Source organism: Aphelocoma coerulescens, chromosome 7 (genome assembly GCF_041296385.1).
Source record: "Aphelocoma coerulescens isolate FSJ_1873_10779 chromosome 7, UR_Acoe_1.0, whole genome shotgun sequence".
NCBI classification, from domain to species: Eukaryota; Metazoa; Chordata; class Aves; order Passeriformes; family Corvidae; genus Aphelocoma; species Aphelocoma coerulescens.
The window spans coordinates 25,242,052-25,254,917 of NC_091021.1; the positions used below are offsets into that span (position 1 = coordinate 25,242,052).

General features: G+C 37.6%; 1 protein-coding gene across 5 annotated transcripts in view; it reads right to left on the reverse strand.

Annotated features, from left to right (window-relative positions):
* Positions 1-2,223: 2,223 nt before the first annotated feature.
* Positions 2,224-12,866, reverse strand: part of XRCC5 (X-ray repair cross complementing 5) — a 50,181-nt gene continuing 39,538 nt past the window's right edge. For 4 of the 5 annotated variants that reach the window (XM_069020958.1, XM_069020960.1, XM_069020959.1 and 1 more), the window contains exons 17-21: positions 12,041-12,150; positions 11,436-11,532; positions 9,337-9,404; positions 4,536-4,607; positions 2,224-3,804 (exon numbers count right to left, since the gene is read on the reverse strand). In XM_069020958.1, the coding sequence (XP_068877059.1) occupies positions 3,790-3,804; positions 4,536-4,607; positions 9,337-9,404; positions 11,436-11,532; positions 12,041-12,150 (362 nt within the window). In that variant the 3' untranslated portion in view covers positions 2,224-3,789. Of the gene's footprint in view, positions 3,805-4,535; positions 4,608-9,336; positions 9,405-11,435; positions 11,533-12,040; positions 12,151-12,866 lie in introns of those variants that run through there. The other variant, XM_069020962.1, reaches the window with a different exon arrangement.

Sequence of the window (12,866 nt, forward strand, 5' to 3'; positions counted from 1 at the left end):
CACCCTATTGCTTACAGGCACAGCAGCAACATCTACCAGTGTATTTGCCAGCTTAGCAACATGCAAGACAAAACTCTTCTTTCCAGATTATCCCCAACCCCACTGAGATCACAAGGGAATTCCTCCCTTGCCTTTCATCATGCGCAAATGCAAAATATAAAAATGGCCTATTGTCTGTAGAATCCACAACTGAGATAACTGATTTGCCTTCCTCGTTTTCTAATTCCAAAGACCCTGCTCCAACATCAAATAGACAATTCTGTCAAAACCCAAATACCAGGAAAGTTAGCAAGATGTAAATCCACCCTGGCAACTAAGAGACCAGAGTGCAGCAGAACAGGTCTCTTCACATTAGAAGTGCTTTGATGGTACGTGTAACACTTCTGTGCCACCTTCCAAGGACAGAGACAAAGCCTTGCTTTCAGGATACTTTAAATATGTTGACACCATACTGTTGACCTGACATTCATTTCAACCTGGTTAGTATCACACAAATCACAAGTCTTCAACTACGTTAAGACTCTAAAAGTTATTTTTTATTACTGTGGCATACTGACAACTGTCCAAGAGGACAAGTTTGGTTTCTGAGTACAAACAGGAATGAGATCAAACTTGAGAACTGCATAACCCAGTTAGCAGACCCCCACTACCCAGTGACAGAGCAGCAAGCTTTGCATGCAGATCTGATATAGCCCAGATACTTACAGATTCACTGTATAGTGTCACCAGAAAAGTCTTACTCTTCCTCTATGACTCCCAAACCCAGTATTTCATCCTTTTCTGTGGAGTATTCTCAGTTCCATGCTATGATCCCAGCTCCCTCACGTATTACTTACACTTCCTGGTATAATACCTTTGTATACTCTCCACCTCCCAAAGTCCACACTGCAAAATATTTTCTTTTAGTCCACACACCTCTTCTAATTAAGGAAGAGAAGAAAGAAGAGGACCTGCAGACTAGGCTGATGTGACACAATTATTAGGCTGTTGGCTGGAACTCTCAGCTGCTGGGCCAGATCAAGAGGGGAGAAACTCTCCTGAGGCTGAACTCATCATTCCTTTCCCTTTCACCTCTTCCCAGCATCAACTTTTACAAAAAACTTTAAAAACATAATACTGAAATCACTGCCACTCCATCAAAGCTGATTCTGCCCAATGAGCAGCAGATTAACTGAAACACACAGACAACAGTCCCAAGCTTTGATCTCTTGGCAAACAAAGCTAAGTAAGGTTACTGCCCCATATCATTAGCATTCAAAGAGCTTTCCAGAGAGGCATTATTTCCAGGGGAAAAGAGGAAATAAACCAGTAATATATAACAAAAATCAGTCTTCTTTTTTGTAGACACTGATAATTTTGCTGGCTATAAAGTACCTGACAAGGGATGTTCTGCTGCTTGCAAGAAAACAAATGCACACTGTGTTTCCTTTATAGCTGCTTTTGAAGTGCACAGCTAACTGCTCCAGTGCTTCTGAGGACTGGTCAGTGTGGCAATTGAAAATGAGAATTCTCAATGTAAACAGTGAGCCTACTAAACAGTATGTCAGACTTTGTAACTGAAAACGTGAGCTTGAACTAAATGCAAGATCTCTTCCAGTCATTGAAAAAGAACCTGAAAGCTGTCCCTTTGCCAAAGAACAAATGTAAAATCAGGCTGCTGATGTGACAGACCCTCACTAAGATCAGAAGCTTCTGAAGACTGATACTCAGAAGGCTGGGTACAATGAAAGATGCTTTTTTTGCCTTCCAAGAATTCTCTTTTGAGTCATAAATTCTCATTCCTATTTTCAGTACTAGCAACTCAATCACCACACTGAGCCTACCTGTACATACTGTGCTGTACAGGTAGCAAGAAGATCTATGCAGCAATTCTCCACAAACTACATGTCTATTCCTTGACAGAAGCAATACACTCTAGAAATGTGGTCAACTAAATCAAAAGAAACAAAGTAATTCCATATTCTGGTCCCCAGGTTCCATATTCTATGTGGTCTTGACCAAGATTTTCTCATCATCTCTGCAATACAGTAAAAACTACTCTACTGGGGTATTGCAAAGTTTAGAGTTTGTAAAGAACAGAATAAGTATACTCTGCTTCTGTAAAGGTATTTTGATATTCAGTGTTTGTGTTGTAGGCCCAGAAAAGGGGCTTTTGATAGTTTCCTTTAGGTACTGCATAAGTAGTCACCTGATTTTAGCAAACATGGCTCTGAAGGCAAAACCCAACCTTTAAAATACTTTTACTAAACAAACAAACAAACCAAAAAAAAAAACAAACCACATAAAAGAAACCCCCAGCCAGTGTACACCATAAATTGTCCTTAAAAGACATTCAAAACACTGATCAAATAATTCTTATTTACAGTTGAGAAAAATATCTTCTGGTGACACAAAAGCTATAAAGGTCTGCAAAGATCACTTGCTCCCTGCCATCTGCACTTGAGAAATGCTTTCAACTCAGTCAGGACAGGATGCAAGGGAGGACAGAATAGGTTGCTTTGTATGGAAGCAGAGGCAAAAAGCAATTGCTGTTTCCCACACAGGAGCTGTTGGCCAGTATAAAGTGCAGATATTCCACAACATTTTGCAACTACAGATCATGTTTTTTCCTTTTTATGTGATCTAATATAATTTTGCACAGTATATTTATACATTAATAATAATGAAAGAACAGCTTATAAAGGAATTAATCTGGTTGTAACAGACAAGTATGTGTGAAGGTGTCATTACTGTCTCTTCAGCTCTGTAATCAGATTTGAATGTCTCTTTCTAAGCAGTGTTGGACTAGTTTGGATTGCTCTCTGTAGACATTACTCCATCCTGGTTACCAGTATTAACTATTATCACTTATCTATCACAGCTATCAGTGTACAGCTGTCCTGGCTTCTTCCACTCTGGGTTAGCAGTTCTCAGCAGTGTATGAAATGGAGATAGAACTGAGTCACTCTTCCTTACAGCACCAGGAGTCTACAGTAACTGTACTAGTTAAAAGTCTAAAAAAATCAAAAATCCCAGCTCACGAAACAGGAAAATGTGTAACAGAAAGGGACAGAGACCTTGAGTGGCTGCTGAGCTGACTGGATAGAGCACCTGTAGTACAGACATGACCATAATTACTGATCTGCAGACAGTGTGGCAGAATCAGCACACTTGGCTCTGCTGTGTGCTTTAGATTCTGTTGTGTATTTCAAACTATTAACTTGTGAGTCCCTGGCTTAGAATTTTTTCCCACCTCTGTGGCGATTTTTGTGGTGCTTTGTTTGGCTTGGTTTTTTTTTGCACTATCTTGGTTTTTTGTTTATTTGTTTTGAGTTGGTTGGTTTTCTTAAAGCATGAAAATAGAGATGCTTTCCTTTCTGTAACAACAAAGCTACAAGGTTACCTCCACTAAATACTCAGTATTACCTGATAACCTTGCTGTGACATTTCTGTCTTCCTTCCCAGGAAATGTAACAAGAATTTCAGGCACCAGAGCAGTTCTCATTAAATTTAGTAGTGTTTAGCTGAAAGCAATACAAAGGACAAGCTAAATTCAGTGTTCTAAAGAAAAAAAAAATGCCTTAAAGATATCATTACTTCCCAAATATTTCAGACAATTCCAATCTTCTGTTCTAGTTTTGAAAAGTCAGATGACATTTATACCAGCTGGAAATGTCTCTGGGATTTCTGTTCTCATTTGAGAAAATAAAGATGAATGTACTGTCTTCTCATTAGCATCTTCTTTTGTGCCCCATCTCAAAGAGAGAGCCCTTCCAAAACTTTGCTTGTATAGTCACCACATATCACCAGTCACATCATGTCCAGCTGCAAACAGAAGAAACAGATTTGAAAGAAGCAGCATTGAATTGAAATTATTTCGTACATGTGTTTAGTGCTGAGAAAACAAAGCAAATTTGGAAATCCTTATCATGGAACATAAATGGATTGCATAGAATTTAATACTAATCTGCTATAAAGTACAAAATCAAACCTAAAAATCTCATCTTCACATCATCATATGTGCAATTTATAGATTTTTAAAGTACAGTCCAAAAGTAGAAATCTGTCTGTTATCAAAGGTTCTTTAAATCCATCTATATAATCAGCTTAAGCCTTGGAGACAGATTTGTAATGAGTCAGCCTGTAAAAGATGGCTAAAATATTTATTAAAAAACCTGATATCCTTGAATTTCAGTTTTCAACCCACATAACTAACTGTTCAAGATCTACAAACCTTAAAAAATGCTATTATAGTAAATTATACCAATCCACTATCAAATGCATGGCCTTTTGAAACAATCTAGAGGACACATTTCACCCATGTGAACACCTATGTTACTACATAACGTAGTATTTGCCATCATGAAATTACACACCTGGCTAAGTTTTACACTAGCAAGTAAGTAATTTCACATGGCTCTTCTGATTCAATTCCTTAGGTGTTTTTAAGCCATGCACTCTAATATCTACTGTTTTAAGAAGCATTTGGCTCTCTCATTGTACCTTTCACTTAAGAGCTTAATTCTAAAGCCACACCACATCTTTATGGTACTCACCAGATCATCGACATCACCACCTTCATCTGTAGGAGGCAGAATTTCATTTTTCGGTTCTTTTGGAGCCAAGAACTAAAAATACAAATGTATTTATATGATACTGACAAAACTGAAAACCTTTAATGTTAGATTAACAGAATGTCTCCTCTGTGTATCAAAACAAACCCGCCTGTAATTAAAAATCAGGAAGAAAATTTTTCTGGTTTCCCCCCTCCAAAACCATCTTAAACTACAACAAAACTTCATAAGACTTGCTTTTAAAGGATTTTTTGGTGAAGTGTGTCAAAAACCAGACAAAAGGATATGGTTCTTGAGACAACACATGGTTAAGGTTGTAGAACACCCTGTGATAAGGATGCTGCAAATATTATTCCCTAGTCTCAGGGGGAGATAAGCAAGGTGCATAGAAGAGAAATCATTTGAAGTCTACTAAGTCCACAGAAACAACCTCAGGCACAAAAAGTTTTTGAGACATCAATGGCTGGAGCCTGGGACTATGCATTTTTCTCTGCCCATCCCTTTTTGTCCACCATCAGACATGGGATTCTGGGTTAGATGGAAATTTTATCTGTTACAGTTTGACTAGCTTTGTGTTCTTAAAAATATTGTGTGCAGCTACAGAATGCTCAAGGACAACAAACTGCCCCCCCCATACAAATACACACATGAGCTGACCAATGCCTTCTTTAAGACATTTCCTACACACAGCATTCTAGTTCTGTGTTGAACTTATAAGCTTCCCCATTTAATTCAATTAACACTTACCAAATGAACAAAGACATGAATTTAAAAAAAAACCCAAACCTCTAACATGCTAGACTGTTAGAATGCCAGTCTTAAAAACAGAAAATTCATTATGTAAAATTGCATTGCTGCAGCTGCTGATACAACTCACCATATGCCCTTCACTTAAAGCATGACATTCATAAACAGAAGAGAAAGGTAAGTTACTCAGATACTATAAAAACTGAAATCAAACATACAGACAATATCTGGAGTACAACCACCTCCAAATTATTTCACAGATTTTCCTCTTAGCCTAAAAAAAAACCCAACTAAAATAGCAGGAAAAAAATAGCAATACTTAACTCTTATTTTAAAAAGCATCCAGTTGTCTACAAGTCTTAGTTTACTACATTTTTACCAGTATCCTTAATATAAAATCTTTTTATTTTCTTATTAAAATGCACCAGAACAAATATACAGAGCCAGAAACAATCCTGCCCCCCCATAAAACATAGATGTGAAGCTGAGGAGGAAAAGCCACATTCCAAGACTGAGTTCTGTCACCCTTAAGTCAGAAACAACTTCAGTATAACTCCAGGTGATGAAAGCTAAGTGGAAAACAGCCACATTAAACAGACTATAAATACCTGCTTAGATAACTCTTTTGTGCTAAAATGGAGCTGCTGTTCAGCTGGGGACTTCAACTGCATCAGCCAGAGAGGTTGTGTAAGAGGCCATGGGATCCCTATCAACATCACCAATCTCTGAGACAATACACTTGTAATGTGAAAAGCTTAAACATTATTTTAAATAAATAAAATATTCTGATCCTTCTCTAGAACCCTAGTAACAGCTTTAGACATGGGGTGAAACTCTGTGACTTTCCTGTTGCATCCTCTAGGATGAAAAGCAAATACATCATGTTTGGATAACACCAAAGACAGAGGATACAGGCAACCTCTGCCCCGTAGTCTCAGTGACCAAAGGTCAGACCTTTCCTACATCCTAAACAGCAACATCCAAGAGGAATGTAGAAATCTCACTCCACAGACAACATTCATGTTTTAACATGCTGAGTTTAACTTATCATAGAGATTCTGTAGCTGAAAAAAAAAGAGGCAGGGAACGTGACAGGGCCAGAAGGAATTAGAATTTCAGGATGCCATTATATCTGTGTATCTTTTTTGTTGGAAGAGATCTTAATCTAGTAGTAATATAAAGCACATATTATGAAACTAAAACCTAATGACATTTGTCAGCTCTGAAAGGCTTTTTGTGCCAGATCAAATTTCCTTTTTTCATATTTAAGAGTCAAATGCTTTTTCTGAAAGTAGCATATTTTGCAAAATTTTTACCATCAGCTTTCTCACACTGAATTACACAAAGGAAGCCAGAAGCTAGAGACATGTACAATGAAGATTTGCAGTAAATTGAAACCTGAAGTTTCCATCAAATGCTGAACATCCAAAGTTGGGGTTTTTTATGAAAACCTGTTTTGCATTTATGCAAACGCAAATTACATATAATAGCTGTGCTGAAATCCATTATCTTCCCCAAAGCAACCAGAAAAAGCACTTGACATTCCTGCTCTTTTAACCTACCATCCTCGTGCTCTAAAAAGAGTATCTCCACTGTTACAGGGGAAAAAAACCCCATTTTTCTCAGTGAGAGGAAAATATGCGTGGATAACCTACATCAAGCAAAAAGAAAAAGGAAACTTTGACCTGTCTAATAAGCAGCTTGGCAAGTCTTTCTTTTTCCTGCAGACAGCAACCCTATAAAACCTGTAATCTTACAGACAAAACAGTCCTGAAACTACTAGCAGCTAGTAAACAGCACGTAAGAGAAAGGGCTCTTGTGTCACACAGGACTACACTGATAGACAAGCCCATGACCTACAGGCTTGCACATAACCTCTACAGAGGTGAAGAAAACATGGATCTTACTCTGTTGGGAGTTATTTGAAAAAAATCCAATATAACCCTTTAGTGAAAGGTATTGCCTTCGGTACAGAAAACAAATCAACCACTTTTGCAATCTGCTGTGGAGCTAGGAATGCTGGCTTTGTATCACACAGGAAACCTGTGGCAGGGTTTAATTGGACCAAAGAGGAATAGATTTTATACCAGCCCCACAACATCAAGATAAAATATTCTATCCCTGCAGATCTTACTCCAAGAATATGCAGTCTCCCAGTTTCTTAATGAAAAAGTCATGAACCCTTAACAGACATGGGAAATCAGGTTCTGGGTTTGGATTTGGACAGTGTGTGGGGAAGTGGTGGTTTAGTTAATATCTGGAATTGCCAACTGCTTAGTCAGCAAAGAGATGCAACCCAGTTACTCTGGAAGTTAAGGTAACTGCCATGTTAGAGAACTCTGCAGCAGAACTGATTTCATGAAGTATCTCTTATTCCCCCAATTTAATGGGAAGATACAGTTATTGCATGACCTTCAATCAATCAATCCATCAATCAATCACAAAATGACCTTCAAACAATCACAAAATAGTTTCCTGTATTACAATATATGGTGATTGTAGGATGATGGTAAACAGAAATGTAAATTTGCAGTCAGTCTACAGCTGCTTTGCTCCAGCTTAGCCTGGCAGCTGTGAATCCAGTCTGTGGTACTCTATAATTTGTGCTGCATTCCTATGCAGGCACAGTATTTTTTAGCCACCACAAGCTCACAGTGAAGACAATTGTATGCTGCAAGGTCTTTGTGATTAGTAGAGATTTCCTTAAGGAACACTGGCTATTTCACACAGCATTAGCACATTTTTTGAGCATCAGTGGTAGTTTCAGACCAGAAAGTAAAGTTCTCAAGAACAATATTGTCTGAGGAAGTTTCCAAGTAAATTCATAGCACTTGAACTAGATAAAGACTGATACTCTTTAAAACCAACACTGGGGGAAAAGTTGCTCTATACATTCATGTGTAATGAGAAATAGCCAGTAGGTCCTTCATGTCTAGAAAAATCATCATACTCAGTCATTTGTATCCTGCACATGTGCTCAGCTTTCTGGACTCTTAGTTTGTTAGCTTTTCATTTTCATGACATTTCTGTGCCTTCTTCACCTTGAGGTAAATTGTTACAGATGAAAAAAGCAGTTTCTAAAATACAACCTTTTTCTGCTCATTAACTAACTCATAGAGAACCTACTTCTACCCACTTCTGGCTATTGCTAATGGAAGGCCTGGAAGTTGCAAAAATCAATGGGGCATCTTTTATAAAAGCTACTTCTCTGCAAAATAGTGATTTAGCCACAGGTTTACCTTTGGGGGTCTGTGATACAAGGACCTTTCACCTAAACTAGCAGCCTGATACAAAAACATCCCTCTTATCCTCTCCACACAAATACATTTTTTGACAGCAGATCTGAATTCTGCTTCCTTCCAAAGACAAGGCACCATTCCACCTGTTAGATTCAGTCCTTTGTAACCTGGACATCCTTCATTCACCACTGCAGTTACTGAAATGCTATGTATGTGTAGAAATTATACCTGTAAATAGTCCAAAACCCCCATTTCCAAAAGGATCTAATATGGTCACCAATAATACCCCCAGCATCATGTATGATGCCCACCAATCCACAAGAGCTGCACAAAGGGGAAAATACTGGTATCACTGCACATATGGTGAAAACTAGACACAACAACTTGAATTGCTGGAGCTCACAAAACCTTTCAAAAAAAGGTATTGGATTTTTGAACTCATTCTACCAGTGAGAACACATTTCTTTCTGTGAAGTTCAAATAGTGATCTTACACAGGTAAATAGTACTCTGCTGTTCCACTACACTGAGTTGCTGAAGTTCCTATTCTTTCTAGAGGATATTTTCAGATAATTTCACGACATGCTACTTTTTAAAGACCAGTTAAAGTAAAACATTGCAGTACATGCTAAGGTATTTTTGCTCTGAAATGTGGAAGTTTCAATTGTGTGGCAAAAGAACATTCTTATTTCTTCATATGGATCTTATTTCATTCAGCTGAAGATTTATCCATGTAAGAAATTCTTCAGTTCCACGGCAAGGGCTCTACACAAACAGATGCTCATTAAAAAAAGGTACCTTTTCAGCCTCTTCACCAGTCACCGAACTTTCCTCTGCTTCATCTTTAGTGATCAAAGAAATTCTGTCTGAAAAAAAAAGACATATAAAAATATCATTAGAAGGCTTCCCAAAAACTCACCTAATGTTAGAAGTGAAAAAAGTGTTTCACGTTCCAACTTCTGGATGTGTCATCATCATCAGCAAAAAAAAGAGTATTGCTCAAAGGAAAATGTGACTTGCATAAATGAGTCAACTATGATATAAAATACGATATAAAAATAAATTAATGAGCATATTCATAAGCTTGTGGAAGTATCCATTTAGGAAACTGCTAATATTGTGACAATCAAACTAATGAGACACTAAAATCATAGATCACAGATGAAATGCTGAAAATCTATTCGAAATTACACTTTTAGTCTTTCACAGCATGCTCTTAGGTCCTCAGAAAATATTAACTCCTAGCATTCAGACACTTGTGCTGTAATTACCTAGTCTGACTACCAAAGTACTGGTCCTGCCCCACTTTGCTCCTTGCTTGTGCCAGCAGCACCACCCTGTGCAGTGATGTCCCACCTCCCCAAAAAAAAACCAAAAACCAAAGAAATCTCTATTTCTTTTGACCCCAATAGTTTTTCCAGTCTAGCTCACCACTTGGCCACACAAATGCTTGTGCCTGAAAAAGCAGCTGTGGGTGTGAGAGGAAAGAATAGGAGATGCATAAAAATTTCAGCAGCAGCATAAGTGTAGTATCACCTTCATGTGCCCAGAGAGCCAAGTGGCAGGGGTTTCATGAAACAGAGGAACTTGTCAAACAGATGTCCCTTTCTTCTGAGCCACTAACTCATTAACTTCCATCCATCTTCTTTTGGTGACTGCAGTCACTCACGACAAGGCCCAACGCACACCACATTTGGTAGAAAAGATGTGATGGGTCATGTGGCAAGAAGGAGAGAAAACAGGACTTCTGCTCTTGGTAGCAGCAAGTAAAAAGCAATTTCAGCTGCCTACTGGAGCAGCCAGATTATGCATAAAGCATCAAGATTTCATTTCACCATGTTCTTAAAGGAAGATAATCTATGCTGTATGAAAATATCATCTTTGTGTTTGTTTGATTTTTCCATCAAAAATGTACTCCAGTTGTCAAAAACTCTGATTTACACTAACTAAAAATTATTCATGGCTTTTCAAAGATCCAAGTTTGCTATTTTCAAAGTTTATTGGTTTCTTTTTCCAAATTTATATGGAGAAGGTCCCCTACAGCACTACTGAATATAATATTCTTGTCAGTGTTGTCCCGTGCCGGTTTTTTCACGTTGCTAAACAAATTCCCATCCTGTATTTCAAAGGAGTTGGATGAAGAAGACATTAAAGCATGTCTGGAGTTCACCACTTTGAATGGTACTATACAAAAGCACATCACTGCATTTTATAGCATGCACTCTTAAGAGATACAGGTGGGCATTTAACATTTTCTTAGCATAGGTTCCATATAAAAACAAGAGAATGATGTAAAAGATTGTTTTTAAGGCCACTGTGTTTTGTAGTTGTGAAAATGTTCCTTTATTTATCGCTTGCGTAGTCTCTGAATGTCTTTTAGAATGGCACTGCCGTTCTTGTATCACCCAGTTTAATCATAGGTAGGTGCCATATCACCACATATTCTGTCCTTCAGGTTACTTAAATACAAAATGATCAGTGACACATTTCAATGGTATCTATGACGTTTTGGAAGCTTAAACTGCAAGAATCTTTTTATAGCTCTACTGCATGAGGTTTTCCCATTTATTCTGAAAATTCAGCTGAAATTGCGTCTTCTTCTCCGTACCCCAAAACATTTCATTTGTGTCTCTTCTTCCACAATTAATTTACCATTTCAACAAGACTTGGCAGTGCATTATGAATAATGCTGATATGAAACTATTACTGCAGAAAAAGAAGCTGCAACATGAAAGTTGTTAGGGGTTTTTTTTTAAATAGGCTGCAGGAAGGAAGCATATCAAAATGCTGCAGTGGGGTTAGTCTAAGTGCCCCACTGATAACGAAGTTTTCTTACTTAATGGGTAAATGCATAATACAGTGAGAAGTTGTCTAATTTTTTTGAAATGCCATCCTACCTTGTATCATGATCTCCCAGAAATCAGCTAACGCTTTATCTTCCAACTTTGATTTCAGGGCCTGCAGAAAGTCATTAAAGCACTGCACCTTGGACAGCTGAAAAAACAGAACAGCAACTGTAAACAAGAAATACTAAAACTATTAAAGAGCACTGCAAATTTAATTCTTCATGAAGTCATTTAACACAGTGAACACAAAAGTCTATAGAATTTGGTTTTTATTTCTATTAAAACCATGAGTTCTAAGGAAAGGTGAGCCACAAAAACTGCCTTTCAGAAAGCTAGTAAGACTTTCTTGTAATTAGCTTTGTTGAAGAAGAAAATTGTAGGATTACATCTTTTCCTTGCACAAGCATCAGGTCATAAGCCTTCTGTTTTATGTTTCAAAGAAAACAAACAACAGCAAATAATACCAGAGATGCTAGTCCCCATTCCAGTAAGAATAAAAACCCCCATAAAATGCAACTCTATTTCTAAAATTTGAAACATATTTGAAGTTAAATTCTTTTTGCTGCAGCAATACATTTTCAAGTTTCTAATACAGAAAATTGGCCCATCGTGCCTTTAATTTGAAAGAGATAAGAGTATTCACACAATAACATTACCTTCATGGCCTCCTCTCTAAAAACTCTGATACAGTCAATCCCTTTCATGTAGTACTGTGAACCTTTATTTTCCAGGAATTGATCAATGCGGTTTATCAACTGCTGACTCACTGGAAGACAAGGAGAAATCAATCAATCAATAATCAATCAATCACAGAATGCACACTCTCAAGGAAAAAAACCCCTTTTCTTTTACATCTCTCTTTTTCTACTCCGCAGGCATCTAAATAGTTAATCATACCCACACTGCTTCAAGCTACGCAAGTTGATAATTGTTATCTAAGCTAGTGACAATTATTTCAGCCTCTCTGGAATAGCCAGATATACTAGGAAGAACCTCAAGCATGTCCAAGGTATACTTTTCCCTGAAAGCCTAGAAAAAAATGCAGTGGCCTGATTTGTTTGATAAAAATTTGGGATTCTAAAGCTTAGGGAGGTTAATGTTCTACAACACAAGCATATTCCATAAACATCCCTTGCAATAGATGCATATTTCAATAAAAGCATTAAATTTATGAAAAAGGTAAAATAATGTCAAACCAGCATGTGTAGGGTGATTGCAGTTAAAAGATGTTGCTGTTATTGACCTCACAGTATGTCTTGTCTCTTGTACAGGCAGTTTGATAAATTTTCACCAGGGCAAAGATGTTATGATTACAGAGATTATAAACTGTGCATGCCTGACAGAAAGAAGTAGAGGTAAACAGTGAGGATGTCTATCAAGGGAGATTAACAGCATTGTTGCCATTGAGGAAAAAAATTCAGGAAAGCTTTCTGAACAAGTCACAGCATCTGCCTGTCCTGTTCTTGTACTGTTAAAGACCAG